The sequence below is a fragment of the Mytilus edulis genome, chromosome 1 (assembly GCF_963676685.1).
Source record: "Mytilus edulis chromosome 1, xbMytEdul2.2, whole genome shotgun sequence".
NCBI lineage: Eukaryota > Metazoa > Mollusca > Bivalvia > Mytilida > Mytilidae > Mytilus > Mytilus edulis.
The window spans coordinates 100,211,143-100,233,540 of NC_092344.1; the positions used below are offsets into that span (position 1 = coordinate 100,211,143).

Sequence of the window (22,398 nt, forward strand, 5' to 3'; positions counted from 1 at the left end):
CCTTTTACGCGTTATCTTAAGAAACAGCAGCCATTGTGAAGAAAAAAGTTAAATCACAAAAATACTGAACTCAGAGGAAAATCAAATCGGAAAGTCCATAATCACATGGCAAAATCAAATGACAAAACACATAAAAAACGAATGGACAAGAACTGTCATATTCCTGACTTGGTACAGGCATTTTCAAATGTAGAAAATGGTGGATTAAACCTGGTTTTATAGCGCTCAACCTCTCACTTTGATGACAGACATAACATCAAAATAGTCAACAAAATAAAAACCAAAACAACTCACAAGACCAAGATGGCAGCCTACCAAAATGGTGTCCTTCACCTGTTCCTGACCGATGGCACAAAATTATTTAAACGCTCACCAAACGCCTTCGGGCACCGAGCCGACCGTGCGAGGGATGTATATCAAGTCAAGGTCGTTAAACACTTCCATCATCATCTTAAGAACAGAAGAAATGACCAAATACATATTCTTCAAATAAAGTTCATCAAATATCTTGTAGGACATGAGACCAACAAATAGACTTTCTGATAAATGATTAGGTCACACACAAATAACATAAAAGTTTTAAACGTTAACTAAATTCTTCCATAGATATAAAGATTTTGAAGTTTGGTTGTACCTGTAGAAAACTTATTTCAAACAGGATAACACATCCTCATTTATCCATCTGATTAGTTATACTATAATACTAGTAGTTCGTTCTCATGTTGTATTGCTGCACCACTGTCCAAGGTTATGGCGAGGGTTGGGATCCCCAGCACATTCTGTATTTCTGTGCCTGTCCCAATAAAAGCAACAGTAGTATACCACTGTTCAAAACTCGTAAATCCATGGACAAAAAACAAAATCGGGGTAACAAACTAAAACTGAAGTCAGTGTCGTTTGTTGCTGTCTTACATTTGTAGGTTCAGATTTGTTTTTTATAGCTGACTGAGCGGTATGGGCTTTGGTCATTGTTGAAGATGAAGGTGTAGGTGACATAAAGTTGTTAATTTCTGCGTCATTTTGGTATCTTGTAAAGAGTTTGTCTCATTGGCAATCACACCATGTCTTCTATTTTATATATAGTGAAACTTTAATCCTTTTTGTTTTGTGTTCATGCGTATCTACAATGAATGCATACAAGTATCATTGAGACCAGTTTAATATCATATATAAATTATTAAAGCTTATACAATATCCAATATTGAGAATTCATTTTTTGAATAAGAATAACAGATTCAGAGTGTACATCAACATGATCAATGAGACAACAACCAAACCACACAAAATTTCATAAAATGTTTAGCAACACCCTGTGTCTTGCCTGCACTTCTGTCAATATATACAGTCTTTTGGTAAACAAAAAGACATCTCAGTGTTTAAATTCAGTTTCCGAAAGTTACATCAAGCTTTGACATATCTTTTTATGTTTAACCATAGTTTGATTCCTGACCATTAATGATCCTGGCAATGTCAAGAAGAATCACTATATCTTGGTCCTGAACATAATATCACAAGCTAGACCAAAAACCAACATATAACAGCTCAAGAGAAAATACATACAAAAGACATTTACAGTTGATTATACTATCAAAGTTGTTGTTTTTATTGTATATCTAGGTCTAATTTGCTCAGATTCTAAAGAAGTTGTGAGAAAAAAATTAACATATACACATACCACAAAAGAATTGACATCAACACATCTTCCTTAAAAACATATTTTTAAGATGCAACTTAAGACAACCACTGATATGGTTATGACTTCAGTTTGACTAGGCTACAGACATGGAACAAATAAAACAAGAGACCGAGATAATATATTAATGAAATGCAAGGATCATGGTAAATGAATTTATTTATACAAAAATATCCATACATACTATTGATAAAACTAGAGGCTCTCTAGAGCCTGTGTCCCTCACCTGATTCTACTTGGGTTTTGGAATAATATTGAAAAATGGAAAAATTGTAACAGATACTTATAATGATGTTTGAGGCCAAATTTGGTTTAATATTGCTTTGTTTGCATTCATTCCATTCAGTAATTCTTCAAAAGAAGACATTTGCATGTATTTTCCATAGGGTTCTATGTTAAATTAAGTCCCCCGCTGGTGGCCATCTGGGATAATGGATCGGCTACAAAGTAACAACACTTGGTCAGCATCTCATAAAGAACATTTATGCCATGTTTGGTTTCATTCCATTCAGTAGTTCTCTAAAAGAAGACATTTGTATGTATTTTCCATAGGGTCCCATGTTAAACTCAGTCCCCGCTGGCAGTCATCTTGGATAATGGATCAGCTACAAAGTAACAACACTTGGTCAGCATCTCATAAGGAACATTAATGCTATGCTTGGTTTCATTCCATTTAGTGGTTCTCTAAAAGAAGACATATGTATGTATTTCCCATAGGTCCTATGTTAAACTAAGTCCCCCAATGGCGGCCATCTTGGATAATGGATCTGCTAAATAGTAACAACACTTGGATCAGCTACAAAGTAACAACACTTGATCAGCATCTCATAAGGAACATTCATGCTATGTTTGGTTTCATTCCATTCAGTGGTTCTCTAAAAGAAGACATTTGTATATACATGTATTTCCCATAGGGTCCTATGTTAAATTAAGTCCCCTGCTGGCGGCCATCTTGGATAATGGATCGGTTACAAAGTAACAATACTTGGTCAGCAATTCATAAGGAACATTCATGCTATTTTTGGTTTCATTCCATTTAGTGGTTCTTTAAAAGAAGACGTTTGTATGTATTTCCCATAGGGTCCTATGTTAAACTAAGTCCCCCGCTGGCGGCCATCTTGGATGATGGACCAGCTACAAAGTAACAACACTTGGTCAGCACCTCATAAGGAACATTCATGTCATATTTGGTTCCATTCCATTTAGTGGTTCTCTAGAAGAAGTTCAAAATGTGAAAAGTTAATGACGACGACAGACGATGACGATGGACGACGACGGACGTGATAAGAAAAGCTCACCTGGCCAGAAAAAATGAAATACTAATTTAATTGCTGTTCTTCATGAAACATACACCAGTTTATTGACCACACAACCCACCAATTTCAAGGTAGATAACTGTATACCGCCATCTTGGATTGTAAAATAGCAGTACACAATTGATCTAGTTCTTTGCTAAATTTGCAAAATTTGAGACAGATTGGTTATTGAGTGTAAGACTGTTATTTGATTAAAAAATTGTGACAAACAGAATTATTCAGAGGTTTTAACATAAACTGTTGACACAGATTCATGTCTCATCTGTCTAAAGAAAATTATAAAAAAAAGACAATTAGACAGACACCAAGAATGTAAAACAATTAAAAGCACTATGACCTAGGGGCAGGGCCTTTAAATAGTTGCTAAACTGATTTGTATTTATAGTGATGTAACTTTAAAGAAAAATTCATTGATCTATCAGAAGTACTCTCTATTAAACTGATTAAAGCAGAAAAGTTTAATTAAAAAATGCTTCAGTCACTGGACAATAAACTAGGGGGCAGGTCCCTTGAAAAAGTCTTCATACTGCTATGTACATGTAAATAGTTAAACAAATTTATATAGAAATGTTACAGAAATTTTCATTTTTTACTTGTAACAAGAACACAAATTCACAGATACCATTTTCCCTATTATTTTCTTAAAACCTATCCTCTCATATTTTACTTCAAAATTCTATTTCAAAGATTTCTATTTATTCACCAAAGTATTTTTTTCATACATAATGATTAACTCTTTGCAAAATTGGGTAATTTTGCTTGACTTGTAGATTGAAATATAGCAAGGTGACCCATAATTTTTAAGAATTTTTGAACAAAGAATGGTAAGATCTACATTTTGGCTTTGTATAAGAAAACTATCATCCATCTTAAATCTTCATCAAAGTAATAATAAAATTTAATTATAAAAATTTACCAAGAAAACAAATTCAGAGACACCATTTTTCTTATTATTTTCTTAAAACCCATCCTATATACAACATGTACAAAATGCTATCTGAAGGATTTCTATTTATTCACAATTGTATTTTTTTTCATGGATAATCTATGTAGAATTAGGTAATTTTGCTTGACTTTGTAGCTTGAAATTTAGCAAGGTGACCCATACTGTTTATGAATGTTTTGATAAAAGAATGGTAAAATCTACATTTTCACTTTGTAAAAGAAAATTCTTTCTGAGGAAAATATATACACATGATCGATCTTAAATCCTCATCAAAGAAATAATAAAATTCAATTATAAAAATGTACATTAAATATAATTTCTGATGGAAATAATGATCTCAATAAGCTCTGTATGGCAAATACATAGATACAAGTAAAACTGCACTACATAATACAGTTTTAAATAATGCTTGCTTATACCTTATTTGTCAATACAGATATGTTCCTACACTTCAAAACTTCAAGAATAAGTACCACTGTGGTGACGGTGATGATGCTTTCTCTTTTTACTCTTATGATGCTTTTTGTATTCTATCTCACTACTGTCACTATCAGATGAACCAGAGTCACTATCAGGGTCACTTTGATGCTTGTACTTCTTTTGCTTTTTATGTCTTCTCTTTCTTTTACTATAATCATCATCACTTGAACCAGTTAAGTCACTGTATTTATGTGAATGTTTCTTTTGACGGGAATATTCATCCTCGCTGTCAGATGATGAATCACTATAATGTTTATGCCTTTTGTGTTTTTTATGAGATGTTTTATGTTCATCACTATCTGATTCTTCAGAGTGTTCAAGGTGCTTTTTGTGTTTTTTTCTCTTCTTTACTTTATCCTTTGCCTTTTTCATGACAGGAGATCTTGATCTTGATCTGAAAATGGATATAACTGACAGCTACAGTTCACAAAAAACAAATATTAAAATTTGAAATATATAATATTTTGAGTGTGTTCCTGTGCAATCAAGGCCAACAATTGGTTTAAAATAGGTCAAATGATTCAGAGGCAAGGATCTTTGAAATAAAACTAAAACTTGTTAATGAACAGCCAATTGCCACTCACATAAAAGTATGTTATGCTTATTTAGGGGCCTTAATGGCAGAATGATTAAAGCAGTTTATCTACTGTCTTACTAGCTTTCCAACACTGAGGTTGTGAATTTAAGCTCAGCACTATGTATGGGGGTTTGACTCTAATCGTAAATTAATAACCAGGATGCTAGTTTTCATGCCAAAGGTAAGTGGAGCTTTCCAGAACTTGAGCTTTCCTCAACCATGAAATTTAGCTGCCAGTACATAGCAAATAGTGAAACAATCTACCTTTAGATTGATCTATTGAACAAAGCAACATATATAACATGTTTATCAGCAAATTAAAATGTATGTAGCAATTAGATTGAAAAATGTTGTCCTGCATTTTTTTAAGTTATAATCTCTGTCCTGCCTTTACTCTACCTGGTACTGCATTTTTCTTATTAGTTTATCTAGACTTTTTTTAACATAAAATGTCATTCTGCCTTTTTTTGCAAAGTGGCTCAATCTCCCTTTTTTTGCTCTAAACTCCTGTCCTGCCTTTTATCAAATTGTAGCTCCATAAAGCTTTATAATAAACCATGAAATTAAGCAAGAAACTCACTGATTTATACATTAACAGCTCCCAGAGGCATCACAAACCTCTTTATATCAACCTTCCATCAGTTGCAATTCTTTAAAGTATGCCAAACCAGAAAACAATTCGATATCAAAACACAATTTGGTCTCAGTAAAGCTTGAGAGAAAGAAGAGGAAAGAAAATATACAGCAGCAAAGCAGGCAACTTTCATGCATAATGCAACAGCATACAAAATATCAATAAGACTATTGAAAAATATGAAATACTACTTTAAAAAGAAACATCATCAGAACAATATTCATAATCGTATGATTTAAAAATTTCAAAGACACAGGAGAATAATTTGTGAACGGGACAATGTATGTGAGTTGCTTGGATACTAATGCAACAGTTTACTAAATATAAAATGTGAATCGTAAATTATGATTATGAAATAAATGTTTTATTCAAACCTTTTGTGTTTTTTCTTTTTCTTTTTCTCTATTTTCTTTTTCTTTTCTTCTACCTTATACTTTTCTAAAAAATACAATATGAAAATTTATTTCTGTATAATAATAAACTTTTAAACCAGGTGCTCCGCAGGGCGCAGCTTTATACGACCGCAGAGGTCGAACCCTGAACAGTTGGGGCAAGTATGGACAAAACATTCAAGCGTGATACAGCTCTGAATTTGGATTGTGATCAAATTTTTGACATTACATGGTTTTTTTTACACAAAACAAATGTCAAGATTTTACAAATCAATTAAAGATTTCTCCTTCAAACTTATTTAAATCTAAAATTAAATAGTTGACACAGCATAGGTTTCTGACACCGAATGAATGTGGTCTAATGAACTTAAAAATTTTTTTTTGCCTTTGAGCAATTCACTATGCTGTTGAATATTAATCCTCTAAAAAAAATGTTTGAAGAAATTTTCTTTTTATTTATGAAATCTGAAATGAGAAAATTTTAACCCCCCCCCCCCCCACCCCATTTTTTTCACATCCACGTTTCCCTTTTTCCAAAACTGATATCAATTCAAATTTCTAATGGAGTTTGCAACAATAACTACTCTTTTAAATACATCATAAAATATTAAAATGTAAAATAAAGTGCTTGTTATCACTGAATGGTAAAGATTGGTTGGTAGTAAAAGTGAATATACATTGTTTATTGTATAAAACAATAAAAAAAACTTCATCAGCAACATTTAATATTGGCAAATTTCCAATGAAGTTATTTACATAAAGTTATTGGCAAATAAAAATAGAAAATGACATCATAGTCATGTCTGGCAAATGTCCAACATACATTATCTAAAAACATTTTAGATAAGATAAGGAAAAAAAGCTTCATCAGCAACATTTTATATTGGCAAATTTCCAATGAAGTTATTTACATAAAGTTATTGGCAAATAAAAATAGAAAATGACATCATAGTCATGTCTGGCAAATTTCCAACATATATTATCAACTACTATTCTATACAAAAAAAGATAACTCCAATTGAAAATTAATTGCTATTGCACAATATTGTGCAATTAGATATTTCTTGCTATTGTGCAATACTGTGCAATTGAAAATTTCTTGCTATTGCACAATACTTGATATGGAATCCTGATTTGGACCAACTTGAAAACTGGGCCCATAATCAAAAATCAAAGTACATGTTTAGATAAAGCATATCAAATAAGCCCAAGAATTTAATTTTTGTTAAAATCAAACTTAGTTTAATTTTGGACCCTTTGGACCTTAATGTAGAACAATTTGAAAACTGGACCAAAAATTAAGAATCTACATACACAGTTAGATTTGGCATATCAAAGAACCCATTTATTCAATTTTTGATGAAATCAAACAAAGTTTAATTTTGGACCAACTTGAAAACTAGGCCAATAATTAAAAATCTAAGTACATTTTTAAATTCAGCATATCAAAGAAACCCAAAGATTCAATTTTTGGTTAAAATCAAACTAAGTTTAATTTTGGACCCTTTGGACCTTAATGTAGACCAATTTGAAAACGGGACCAAAAATTAAGAATATACATACATAGTTAGATTCAGCATATCAAAGAACCCCAATTATTCAATTTTTGATGAAATCACACAAAGTTCAATTTTGGACCCTTTGGGCCCCTTATTCCTAAACTGTTGGGACCAAAACTCCCAAAATCAATCCCAACCTTCCTTTTGTGGTCATAAACCTTGTGTTTAAATTTCATTGATTTCTATTTACTTATACTAAAGTTATTGTGCGAAAACCAAGAATAATGCTTATTTGGGCCCTTTTTTGGCCCTTAATTCCTAAACTGTTGAAACCAAAACTCCCAAAATCAATCCCAACCGTCCTTTTGTGGTCATAAACCTTGTGTCAAAATTTCATAGATTTCTATTCACTTAAACTAAAGTTATAGTGCGAAAACCAAGAAAATGCTTATTTGGGCCCTTTTTGGCCCCTAATTCCTAAAATATTGGGACAAAAACTCCCAAAATCAATCCAAACCTTCCTTTTGTGGTCATAAACCTTGTTATAAAATTTCATTGATTTCTATTCACTTTTACTTAAGTTAGAGTGCGAAAACTAAAGGTATTCGGACGACGACGACGACGACGCCAACGTGATAGCAATATACGACCAAAAAATTAAAATTTTTGCGGTCGTATAAAAACCACATGGATCTATCTTTCATATAATTGTAAGTCAGTTAACTTCCCATAAATGATAACTAAATAATATAATAACATGGTTACCTGGGAAAGCTTGAACTGATACAGCATTTCAGAGTTAATCAAAGCTGATTCATTATATCCAATTAAATACATTTTGTAACAGACATCAAATAATTGAAAATAAGAACACAATTTAAACTGAGATAATGTATATGTAACTGTAAATCTAGATCTGAGTGACAAATTTTGTCTGGTAAAAAACTTTAAACACCTCATACATGTACATGTCATACACTCCTTATTGTTCACTAACTCAATAGATTTGTTATTAAACTTTTATAATTGAATGCCATTAAGTTATAAATAAATGAGTTATAGCTGATCATATACATGTATTACAATGCATTAGCGACAAGATCTCCTCAAAATATAACTCAGTGACAAAAAATAAACAGATGAACAAACCTTGTTGAAACTGACTGAGTGGTGAAATAAAATCATCTTCTGAGGAATCTGAGCTAGTACTACTGACATCTAAAACAATATCTTTACCAGGATCTGCCTTCACAAAGTTACGACACTGAAATGTTAGATGTCCAGCTAAAAAACATAATGAAAATAAAATAAGAAATTTTGTCTAAGCATTCTAAGGACATGAATGCCCTTGCTCAAGCTTTGCAATTTTCAATTATCAAAACGTTTAATGACTCACTGCCCAAATTAGAACTTAGTCTGCATGTTAAATAAAAACTTACCTAGAGTGAGTAAATTAAAATATTTACAATTTTCCAAAGTATAAAGGGGTATAACTCTAGAAAGGTTAATGAAATATTGCCAGAATTTAAACTCTGCGTGTTGTGGTTTTCAGCAATGATCAGCAATACCTTTAGTCCAGTCAAACTAAGTTTGAACCTCAAACTAATTGCAACAGAAAATGCTTTAATTCTAATCTATAGCATTTAGCCCCAAATATATACAGAAAGAAGTCCCATAAAATCTAATTTGAGGAAAACTCAAATTTTGCATTTTTAATTTCTTATAGAAATTAACATTGGAAAGGGAGATAACTCAGCAAAAATGAGACTTTTATGTCAGTTTTTGTTTGATTTTCTTAAAATTCATGTAATATATGATACTTTGATGGAGTTATAACTTCGTATTTGACTATATTATATAATCTTCTGCTCATGAAATGTACAAAACCGAAGTGCTATGCATATTTTTTTAATTCTTTTTGCACATTTTCATTAAAAAAATTGCAAATTTATGGCCTAGTGACCATTTTGAAAAAATGAATATTTGGTATTATTTCTATCTGTAAATTATATTTGTTCAGCATCTACCTTGTTCATAGAAACTTTAAACCACAAAAAGAGGAATATATGCTTAATTAGTTTTATTATTCAATTTGAGATTCTTTACCTTAACATGCTGAAAAATCTAATAAATGGTCAACTATTTAATTATGAAGTCTAGGTTCTAGCTTGATAAAAGATATGATAATACCTTAAGAGTTCTTTGTTATACTCTAAAGATGACTCAAATATCAAGAATCAATACATTCTGTTGAATAGAAGCGGTAAAGTTATAACTTTTTATCAATCTTTATTGATATTTCTGCATTTTTGCAGAGTTATCTCCCATATGAACGCAAATCTCCATAGGAATTTTAAAATCATGATTTTTTAGTTTTCCACAAGTTATATTTTATAGGACTTTTTTCTGTGTATATTTGGGGTATAATGCTAAAGATTAAAACTTATGTATGCTAGATTGACTGGACTACCAATGATTTTCTTAAAATTTGGATGAGGCAAACTTAAGTTAGAGTGCGAACATGAACAGACTTGCATTTCCAAGTTATACTTATAAAAGGGCATAACTAACTGTAAATGACTCTGTGATCAAATTTGATCTCTGTCTGCCACTTTTGGTTTTTAGCACCATGTATGACTTTCAGAAAGTTTGGATGAGGAAAACATAACCAAGAGTGGTAAAACAAAAATGGGTCAGACAAAAGGACTGACAGATGGACAGAGGGATAGTCAAGGGTAACAATTAATGCCCATGTTGCCTACGGTTGAGGCATAAAAAGAAAACATAATTATACTTAAAGGAATAGGAATGAAATAGTCATGGCTGGTAAAAGATTTCCATTACACTGCACGTCTTATGATACGGAAATAAGAATGCTATAATGTCTCAACTGCTCAATTAACTATTTTTTCTATATAATAGCTCAATAGAAGTAAGTAGACAGTTATTTAGATAAAAAAAAAATCATTCAATTTTAATAAAAATTAAATAATGCCTGAATATTTTAAAACAAGAATGTGTCCTCAGTCCACGAAAGCCCCACTCGCACTATCATTTTCCATGTTCAGTGGACCGTGAAATTGGGGTAAAAACTCTAATTTGGCATTAAAATTAGAAAGATCATATCATAGGGGACATGTGTACTAAGTTTGAAGTCGATTGGACTTAAACTTCATCAAAAACTACCTTGACCAAAAACTTTAACCTGAAGCGGGACAGACGGACGGACACACAGACCAGAAAACATAATGCCCCTCTACTATCGTAGGTGGGGCATAAAAAATAAACCAGAACAATCCACATTGTCAATTAAAGACTTGTGAATTGAGATGTCGCAAGTGGGAGCAGTGTGACAAATTAAAAACAAAGATCATGCAAGTGAGGAATGTATATAGCAATAAACAAACTACATTATTTCATGATTATCATGAAGTTTTAAAAGATATAGTAACTTGCCTATGCTGTTAAATGGTACACAGCTGAATACTGTGAATTTATTTATTTTTGTTGATACTATAGTAAAAATAATATATAGTGGTATTTGATTTCAAGGTTTTTGCAATGTCTTATTACAAGCCTTTAGAATATTTGTACTTTGTTAAACATGAAAAAGTTTGTTTTACCAATACCAAGGATTAGTTTACAAATCCTTGCATTTACCCACAAATTCCATAAAATTTGGTATCCCATATAAAGACTCTTCAGTATTAAATACAATACAATCTGCTATACATACCATATCCACATTTTTTACAGGCTGGTTTAAGTCCATCATTTTTATTGGTGTATTTGCTGCCTATGCCTAAAAGTTTTAAAAAAAATAATGTTGATAAGGCATCAGTCATGTCAGTCAAAGATTAAAATCAAATAATAAGACCTAAAAGATTGGAATATCTTGCCTGCTATTTATTATTGAAAACCCGAAGGGACTTCTTTCAACATGTTAATAGAGATTTTATTTGTCGATAGATTATATCATTATTTTATAATAAAAAAAAAATATCTTGCTTCACTTTTGATGATTTTTCAAATACCCGCAAAGTTGTTATAATGTATGTGACCTCATGGATTAGAAAATACTTTTAAATAAAATTCATCTGTTAGACAATAATGATAGGACATTAACTTAAGCATAATAAATTAAATACATGTAACACATAGTGAGAGGATGATAGAGCAGATTGGTAACCCTCAAAAAAGCATTGTCAATCTTGGCTTGGTAGTGATTGACACTGTATTCTTTGGTAACAATCTGTCATTGGATGCCAAATTGACTTTAAATGGGTGCCTATTTTTAACCAGATGTCGATTTAACAAGGTGCCAATTTGACTTTTTCTGTGGGTGCTGATTTAACTTTTAGTTGTATCCCAATCTGCTCTATCGTCCAATGTTTTATTTATATATGGCAGTGTCTGCGCCTGTCTGCGAGTACCTGCATACGGATACACTTAGCCAAATTGGCCTTTTTAGGCTATGTGTACCCGCAACCGATTTTATAAGAAAGTGTCATATGATTGGGAAAGCAACGTGAAAGATACACAAAAATTATTGGTTATTTTTCTGATTTTGTGAATTCTGTGAAGATAATAGCAAATAATATTTTTTAAATTGTTTTTAATGTATTAGTTAGAAAAATAGAAATCAAATATAAATGCATATTTTTACGAAAGTGTATCACGGTACGTCGTAAAATAATAATAGGCGTAGAACTTTTTTTTTCATATATATTGACATTTCAAATCTTAAAATCTCTGTGAGTAATCAATTTATTCTCTCACTTATTGCGATGTTTTCTGAGTTAATTTTACAATTTATTCCTGATCCGATGACATTAAATTATAAAACTGGAGGCGGGTGTGCGTAGCCGTAGCCTACAAAGGCCAATTTGGCTACGCATACCTCACATGCAGGTACGTACATACACTACCTATTCATATACTCATTATTACTGTCATCTGCGAAGAGTCGGATTTTACTATGTTGGATGTATTTTGGGAGGTCGTTTATGTAAATTAGAATAGTATTGGTCCTAGCACTGTACCCAGTGTGACACCTGATCATGTGACTGGTATAATTTTTAAAGATGACTCTTTCTAAAAGTACTGACTACTGTTTTTGTTTGTGTTCTGTTTGACAAAAATGATTCAATCCAGTTTATTATTTGATTCCTGTCATGAACAAGTTGTATCAAATTTGTCTTTCTTTGTTTACCTTGCATTGTGTCATAAATCGTAAAACTGCGGAATGGTCTAAATTTTTTGGTTAGGTACCTAAGGGAGATAATCTGGTATCATTCAAGTCAAAACTAAAAGAAAATCAACATTAACTTTCCATGATTATTACGAAATTACATTCTGTTTAAAAAATCCCATAAATAATCAAATATAATGAATATTATGAATTTGAATATGAAATTCTTAGTTTATTATACAAATACATCATTTACTATTTTATCTTTTAGTTAGACCTAAACAAAATGGCTGCGCCCATTGACATTTCAAATTAATGGTCTAGTTTGTTTTTGTTTGACAGGCTATGAGCAATATTTATATACAAGAACCGCCTACGAGCGGAAAGGTAGAAAATTAGTGTTTTACTTTGCTGTTTAAAAAAAAAGTAAACAGTCTTGCTATATTATAACTCCAGCAGACAGTTGACAATATCAATAACAACAGCTGTTTTACTATCTTTCTATCTGTATATTTTAAGCCAATGAATTTTACTGACACCTCATCTTGGAATGTCTTCTTCTTCTTCTCCTTCTTCTTTAGTTACAGAAAACCATCAACATTTTGAAGATTACATTCTGGTGCATGCTTGATTGAGGTTCTTCTTCTTCTTCCAGGTAAGGAACCAGATTCATTGCTGAATGTTAATGGTTCCGCACGAAAACTTTACGCAGTGTCGGGCAACACAGAAAGATTTCTCTTGGCTATTTACAAATTACATTTAAAACGTTCGCAGAAAAATATACAATTAAAATTATTTACAACTGGTTTTCCTACTTCCTTTCAGAGCATGCCTTCAGGGCAGCTCTGAATCCCTCAACGGTGTTGGTCGCTGTAACTGTCGTTGGTAGGTTGTTCCAGTCCCTGATTGTCCTCGGGAAGAAAGATTGGCCGTAGGTGTCTGTACTTGTTCTTTCTTGGAAGAAGCGGTTTTTACCTCTGGTCCGGTTATCATTCGGTGTCAAATATTTGTGACGGTCTATATCTATAAGTTCATGCTGGATCTTGAATAGCATGCACAATCTATTTGTTTTCCTCCGTTCTTCGAGGCTTTCCCACTTTAGATTTTTAACCATATTTGTGACACAGCCAGGTGTTCGGTCTGTGTAGTTGTTATTCACAAATTCGTGCAGCTCTTTTCTGAACCTGTTCAATTGCCTTGATTTTATTTTGAGCGGTTGGGTCCCATACTGTGCTTGCATATTCCACTGCAGGTCTTACCATGGACACATATGCAGCTGCCTTTACAGGTTTTGTACAGCCTTTGAGGTTTCTACGTATAAACCCCAAAGTTCTGTTTCCTTTGCCTACTGTATTGTCTATGTGTTTATCCCATGTTAGGTTGTTACTGATGGTTACTCCAAGATATTTACTTGCTTCCTCTGGTTGCCTTTTAAAGTTTTTAAAAATTTTGTCATCATGGTCATAATGCAATTTCTCATTGTATAATAATTGCATAATGACAAGGAGAAAAATTAGAATAGTTTTACAGTTCTGCCAACTTTTCGTGAAGCAAATGTGTAAGATTTTGTCAAAATTGAAAAGATCAAAGAGAAAAAACAATACATGTAGATCAAAAGAAAATGCCAAAAAAAAAAGCACACACATGCGTGAGACTTGGCAGGTTTTATATATACATGTATTATAAAAAAAATAAAATTTATTTAGGTGTCCATGTTTTAATTTATGCAAGCTTCTCCTCATTGTTGTATCTTTTTCAAATAAAAGATCAAATATTTGACAAGGTTATATTTGTCTTCAAATTTCAATGGGACCTGAATGTAACGGTCATCTTGTCGTGATGTCATATACATTTTGTATCAGATGACGTCGTGTTTGGACATCTGAGGTCACAAACATCCAGCGGTCGTATTTTCTGGCACATGAAATGCAACCTTGAAAAACAACTGGCAGTAAGAGGGTTAACAATTGACAGGAACATATAAATTGATACAGGTTCCAATTTTTGCCATTTAACTGACTTAAAATTATTCAAGGTCTTTGCCGTCACTGTTAAATCAGACCGGTTATTCCACTGATCCACTACTCTAATTGAAAAAGTATTTAGTCTATGTCAGTATGTGTTGTCTTACAATGTTTCTTAAAAAGTTTTTTAAGGAGTGACCTTTCGTATACATTTTGTAACATTATAATAAGATGGTGATTAAGTAAATAAGCTCAATGAACGTAACCTATCTTCAAAACTTAAATGATTTATGTTCTTGACGAGTTAAGTGGTCTTTCTTTGGACAGATTCAAATTTACAAATATTTTTTTAAGAGTGGCGACACCTGTAGCATATTCCAACTTTTGTTTTTAAATCGGTTCTCATTAATTCAAAATTTTAGAATGTACCAATACATGATCTTCAAAATGGAGATATTCTATTTGTTAATATTTATTTCTAATTATCCTACCTGATAGCATAATAAGAGGTTCTTTTTCCTGGAAAAATTTGATTTCTAACAGCAAATACCTTTGACTTGTTTCATTTGAACAACAACAAGATAAAAATGTCTCTAGTGTAAAAAGAATTGAAAATACTTTTTCATTATTGAATAAACAACTTGGTACACTTGAACAATCATTAATGACATTATAATGATATCATGCAATAAACGATTTCTGTCAGTGCAGGTTTTTCCATCACACTTGTGCTCATTGGTTGTAGAAGTTAATATAAACGGCTCATGGTTAAGGTCACTCCATACAGAAAAGCTGTAATCAAATTTGAGTATTGGAACACGACAATAAATAAATAGCAGTTAGCTATGACATGTACATGTATGAAGATTAGGATGTTCATTTACAAGAAAGTTTATGCACATATCATATGTTTTATAATAAAACTTTTCCATTCCATTCAAGTATTGAAAATATATTTTCATCTGTTACTTAGCGCATAACTACTTGAGCTAGTGAATATAATGTAGCTGAGAAAAAGAAAACATTAGTTAATGAAATTAGGTTTAATCAGAAGTATATCTCATCTAAGAATTGTGATAAAAGAAGGAGCACAAACCTTGTTCTTTGAGATAAGTAGATATAAAAAAGAAGGTTATTAGACTATATTACATGTACATGTACTTGTATGTGAAGCCTCATATAATTTTATGTTCAAACAATGTAGAAAAGCTTGCCTAGTTGAGAGTCTCAATGTTTAATCTGTTTCAACTTGATTCACATGAACATGACCATCTGTATTATGTTAAATCTATTTGTAGGTTCTATTAGATACAAGTGTAGGAGACATTGACATAGAATTATGGTCGAAGGAAGCCCCTAAAGCATGTCGAAACTTTGTTCAGTTGTGTATGGAGGGATATTATGAGGATACAATTTTCCATCGCATTATCAAGGATTTCATTGCACAAGGAGGGGACCCATCAGGCACTGGAGATGGTGGTGAATCTATTTATGGTCATCCATTTAAGGTAAAGTGTTTTACATCTTCAGTCAGTTTTACATATATATATTGAATAAAAACTGATTATTTCGTTTGTTTATTGTCAAATAGAGAATGTGTTTGGTATATAGATGCTTTAAAATTAAAAAAAACAACACATAATAGATAATGTTTTTCGTATAAATCAGTGGCAGATCCAGAACTTTTTGTAAGGGAGGGCCTGTTGACTGACCTAAAAAGGGGGGGGGGGGCTGGTCCAGTCATGCTTCAGTGATTCCCTATAAAACTGATTATTTCATTTGTTTATTGTCAAATAGAGAATGTGTTTGATATAGATGCTTTAAAATTTAAAAAAAACAAAAAAACACATAATTATAGATTAGGTTTTTAATATAAATTATAATGGTGTACAAATACTGATGAATTTACAAACATCATCAACTTTAAGTTTTATTTGCAAGATTTTGTGTATTAAAAGAATATAATCATGATAATCAAAAGGCGTTTTCAACATGTTACATACATGTATGTTGACTTTGTTTCCTTAAGATTGTTTCAGTAATCAACTAAATTAAAAACTTACATCGTACATGTTTCATGATATTAATATGTTTCATGTCACAATAAACATCATAAGGAAACAATATAAAACATATAATCTAACACTTGCCAACTGTTTTGTAATCAATAATGACTTTTGATTTGTTTCAGGATGAAATTCATTCAAGACTTCGTTTTGTTAGAAGAGGACTGGTTGCCATGGCAAATGCAGGGCCGAATGACAATGGTAGTCAGTTCTTTTTCACTTTGGACAAAACACCAGAGCTGCAAAGTAAACACACCATTTTTGGAAAAGTAAGATTTATTATACATGTAGTTTCTGTTTTGGGTTGTCAATAAAAGTTCTTAAAATACACAATTATGAATTATATGTGTACGCAAGCCTTAGTTTATTGGGGTTATATTTCCAGTTGATGTGTTAAAACAGATCATTGTCAGAAGAAGAGAAAATGCTTCTAAAGTCTAAAGATATTATAAATAATTTTCAATTTTCTTATTCTAACTCATTGAATGCATCTAATTTTGACATATTATTTCTTTTTAATGAAGAGAACAAAAAAAGCATGCAGATATAAACAAATAGCTTTACAGCAAAGATATTGCCACTGACAAAACTACAAATAGTTTATCTTAAAATTAAAAACATTAAAGAGTCATGATTATTAATTAACACTTCAATGGTCTATAGTAACATGTTATTCTCTAGTACAGGAAATTGTAGGAATTATCTAAGTTGGTTCAAATCAAGGACTATAGCAATATTATTTGCCTTCTTCACTAAACACATATCATTTCATATTAAAATTGACTTAGATTCAGAATAAAATGTCTAGATTAGTTACATGCCATTCTTTGGACTTACAACAAGGAGCTAGACCAATACAAATTTAAAATTAGTTTGTTTGATACAATGCAGAACATAATATGGCATGGAATAAAACATCATCTAAACATCTAGATCTATAGTTTTTTGTAATTAATATCTGTAGTAGTAACCAAGATGCTTGATATACAAAAATATGATCACTATGGCTTGTTCTTTTTTAGTTTAGTATTTACATCCTAGAGATTTAGCTTTTTACAATAGTCCTTTAATGGTATAGTATCTGTGTATTGCAGATAAGTCATCTTAAATTTTTATAGATAGCATTTAAATTTATTTATTTCTGTCATTTATAGGTTACTGGTAATACTGTATATAACATGATTAAACTAAATGATTGTGAAACAGACGGTACTGACAGACCATTATATCCACCAAAAATTAATAAAGCACAGGTAAATAATTTAAAATACTGAAACCAATGCTTTAAATAGACAAAACATAGATAGAAGGAATAAGAGAATAAGGAACCAGTTTCCCTAACTTACCTTTTATCAATGTCATATAAGAATGGCAACTGCACAACTAAATTAAGTATATGTACTCATGTCTCCTTCAGATGTTTGCAAAAAGTTCATTTTTCAAAGTACAGACTTTGTTTCCAACTTGATATTTTTTCCAATAGACAAAAAATCTTTCATTAGACATACTAACAATTGTCCCTGCCAACACAAAGCTAGAATGGTGGAGGAGCTGACATTATTTTTATCTTATTAGAGCATCTGATATTAAGGGCAAAACAATGTTTGTAAAGAAGGCAGACTTAGGAAAGTATAAAAATAAAAAATACTCAACTCTGAGTAAAATTCTATGGTAAACAGAAAGTCCCTAAAGCAAATGACAAAATCAAAAGCTAAAACACACCAAACAAATGGAAAACAACTGTCATATTCCTGTGAAGGTTTTCAGTATTAAGAATGTTAAAATTCTATTAATTAATATTATGGAAGAGTTCAAATTTTAATCTTGCAGATATTTAACATCTAGCTCATTTCTGAATTCAGCTAGATGCTTGGCCTTTATAATGTCTTTCAACTTCTTTTATTGGTTCTTTTTATACTATTGATGTGTTGGAGTCACAGAAATAAATATAGATTTGAAATGCAGTTAAACAGCAATTTTTTCTAAAAACCTGAAAATCTGAGATACTTTTTATGCTTTCAATGCTATCTTAAACAATTAAAACAGAATCAATGTTCGATTAAAGATTGTAAATGCAATGTATTGGTTTTGGATGGTTTATAAAAAGTTTAATATTTATGGCTAAATGGTCACACTGCTATTGATTGTTTTAGATTTTATCTAATCCATTTGATGACATAGAACCACGGACTACAGGCAAAGACAAGAAAAATGAGGACAAGAAGATCAAAAGTAAATCAAAAGCTACAAAGTAAGTCTGCATCTAGGCTTTCAGTCCAGTAGGTTTTTTTTTATTTGTTTGTACTATAAACAAGCAATTTTCTAAATGAGTTTGAATGTTTTTATTTTATCTTAGAACTTGGCCAATCAAGTTTGAAGAAAATATCTACTGTAAATTCAGAAATTATTGCAATGTTTTTATTATTGCAAAAAATGCGAAATGGTTATAAAAGCAAATATTAAAGTCTCATTTTGAAATATTTTATAATCATGATAATAATTAATCAGGATTTTTTTCGATATTGCAAAAACTAAAATTACATTTGATTCTACAATGACAAAAAATTGTGATAATAAATGCACGCAAAAAATTCTGAATTTACAGTAATGCCTGTTGTAAATTACTTTTGTAAGAAACAAGACATATGAGGTATATTTTCTTATATAACAATCAGTTTAAATTTCTGTGCACTGTATTAAAGATACACACAGTCATTTATAATTTATTTACCCATCAATATTATACATGAAGTTAAAACGGAGAATGGAAATGGAAATAGGGAACATGACAAAGAGACAACAACCTGACCAAACAGCAGAATGTGTGGTGTTTGTTGTACATTTGATGAACATTCACAGCTTAATACACATACATGTACTTTTTTTGTTACTTGCTCATCATCAGCAGCAGTGATAATAGGTCTATTAAAGGTTGACATCAGACAATAGAACACTTATGGTCAAAGGAACTCAATAAGATATCAGATAATTTTTTGTTAGTGACCATCACCTTAGTGAGCTACATATTTGGAATTACATGTATTACCATATCCATAGATTGACCGTTACTGTGTTATGTATTCTCATAATACATATTGTATAAAGCTGTTTCTTTTATATGGCATTGAGCTCCATTAAGATATATTTACCATGTATGAACCTGACACTGATCTTCTTCCTGTTTTCTTAATGCTTTAAAAGTTTAATGTCTACTAGTATTTGAGTTTACATTGGTTTTAATAATAAGTTCAACTTCGTGTCATCAGATGACTTATATGAAAATAAGGAGATGTGGTTTGATTGACAAAATAATCTGCCAGAGATAACAGAACAAGGATGCAAACAACTATAGGTTACAATATGGCCTTCAATAATGAGCTAAACCCACACATTGTAGTTTGCTTTAAATGGACCTGGCATGACAAAATTTGAAATAATTCAAAAAACAAATTGATGGCCTGATTAAAGCAAAATCAATAAGATAAAATCATCTATTGCAGACAACAACTAAATAACAGGCTCCTGACTTGGTCACATATAGAATACTCAACCATCTTCAAAACCTGCTTGTTCATTAAAACCAATGCATAAATATCAATTAAAAAAAGATTTATTTCTTTTATAGAAATTTCAAGTTGTTATCATTTGGTGAAGAAGCAGAAGAAAATGAAGAAAATGACACCATAGCAACAAAGGTTATAACTGAGAAATAAGCGGAAATATTCTTATCTATTAGCTTATCATATATATATATATATACAAGTCTAAAGATTTGTGCTAGGATACTGATACTTATAGATTATCGTTGATCATCTCAACGAGATTGATTTTCTCGCTTGAGCTGGTACAGCGAAAGTGAGAAAAGCAATCGAGATGAGATGACCAATGATAATCTGTTTATCGCTATTTTACCTATGACAACGTTGTCAATTTCATGTCAATTTCGTTAGAAACGCCACGTGGCCTCCTTAGTTTCTAGCGATAATTTTTCCATCTCAAGCGAGAAGCGTGATATGAAAATTATCACAAAAAAAGATCAAAGGAAAAATGCACAAAATAGCGATAATTTTTGTTATCATTGCACAAATCCTAAGACTTGTAAAGGTTTATTTCTGTCTATGTGGTATCATCAATTTTATAATATCTGTTAAGGTATCATATCATCTTAAATTGACAATACATTTTGTACCATGAAAACAGAAAGATTATACAACACTTCAGATTTGCTTTACATTACTGAAAACAGATGTACGAATAAGATTTTATCAATATTGTTGCACACATCTTAAGACTTGCATAATATTCATATATAAATCATTTGAAATTAAATCCAAGAATTGCAGTTCCCAACTTGTTATCTTTCCTCAGCAGCATTTGAACCTGGTTTTTTTTTGTGATCTAACACCAACTGCAATGTGGCCAGGGTCGTTTACCACTCTGCCAACTATGCTATGTATAGACATAGTGGTCTAAAGCACTGGATAGTCTAGGGCAATGGACATACAAGCAGTGTGACAAAGATAACACAGAAGCATGGGTTTCATACATTGATAATCAGATATTGAAGGGAATTTATGAATAGATTGGATTATTGTGTTAGAAGTTTTTGTTGTATCATCATACCAAGTGTTCTATAGAACGAGGCAGATAAATGTTTTAAATGACTAGTGACTAAATAAATTTCATCATTATTGGTATAACTTACAAATGGTCTGAAGTGCATACATACTTCACAACATTCAAAGAATTTTCAAAAACATACATTTATCATTGTACTTCAGTTATTTATCTGTTTGCATTCTGTGCATAATGGGTTATTCCCCTTTATAAACAGTTTAATTTTGGTAAGAGTTCTTCTTTTTTGGGAAGATGATGTTATGTTATTTGTTTAATTCCAATGCCTCCATTTGAGAACCAAAATGAATGAGAAACTAAAACCTTAACATTTATTAGTAGATATAAGAAGATGTGGTATGAATGCCAATGAGACAACTCTCCATCCAAGTCACAATTTGTAAAAGTAAACCATTATAGGTCAAAGTATGGTCTTCAACACAGAACCTTGACTCACACCAACCAGCAAGCTATAAAGGGCACCAAAAATTACTAGTGTAAAACCTTTCAAACAGAAAAACCAACGATATAATCTATTTTAAAAACGGGAAACATGTTGCTTATAGTTAATAACCAATTATATATCAAACTAATTCTTTTGTCAAAGTTGAATAGAAATAAGTTTCAAAGTGCTTTTAAAATATGCCTGTATAACTGAAAAAAACAACACAAAAAGGAATTTTGGATAACCCACATTTTTGAGCTGTGATGAAATACATATTTATAGCACTAAGCATTGATCAAAATTAGAAATAACCAAATAGATACAAAAATGAGTTGAGTAAACAAGTAGTGATTATGTAATAATTTATTTATAGGAAATGAAAGGAAAGGGTAAAAGTAGTCATGATTTGACTGATGATCCTACGCTTAGTACAGATGTAGAAAATCTAGAGGAAAGAATCAAGAGTCATGAGGTATTACAGATGATAATTATGTTATCTATTTAAATAAAGGAGTAGGTCCGGTAAGGACCGATTTTGGCCTCAAATTTCAGGTTCATCTGACGAAAGATTTTGACCTCTT

At 31.3% G+C, this 22,398-nt stretch overlaps 2 protein-coding genes across 3 annotated transcripts in view; one reads left to right on the forward strand and one right to left on the reverse strand.

Moving 5' to 3' along the window:
* Positions 1-1,834: 1,834 nt before the first annotated feature.
* LOC139498110 (protein SREK1IP1-like) lies at positions 1,835-12,839 on the reverse strand. The gene is made up of 5 exons (XM_071286449.1): positions 12,750-12,839; positions 11,274-11,339; positions 8,687-8,821; positions 6,021-6,084; positions 1,835-4,829 (listed from the first exon to the last, which is right to left on the reverse strand). The coding sequence occupies exons 1-5, from the start codon at positions 12,754-12,756 to the stop codon at positions 4,415-4,417; spliced, it is 687 nt and encodes a 228-aa protein (XP_071142550.1). The 5' UTR covers positions 12,757-12,839; the 3' UTR covers positions 1,835-4,414.
* A 147-nt stretch (positions 12,840-12,986) lies between these two features.
* The window catches only part of LOC139498094 (spliceosome-associated protein CWC27 homolog), a 55,192-nt gene continuing 45,780 nt past the window's right edge, over positions 12,987-22,398 (forward strand). For both annotated transcript variants that reach the window (XR_011657814.1, XM_071286438.1), the window contains exons 1-7: positions 12,987-13,115; positions 15,991-16,200; positions 16,884-17,027; positions 17,913-18,011; positions 18,912-19,009; positions 20,384-20,453; positions 22,191-22,289. Coding sequence is in view for 1 of the 2 variants with exons in the window: in XM_071286438.1 (XP_071142539.1) it covers positions 13,074-13,115; positions 15,991-16,200; positions 16,884-17,027; positions 17,913-18,011; positions 18,912-19,009; positions 20,384-20,453; positions 22,191-22,289 (762 nt within the window). In the remaining variant the exon portion in view is untranslated. The remainder of the gene's footprint in view (positions 13,116-15,990; positions 16,201-16,883; positions 17,028-17,912; positions 18,012-18,911; positions 19,010-20,383; positions 20,454-22,190; positions 22,290-22,398) is intronic.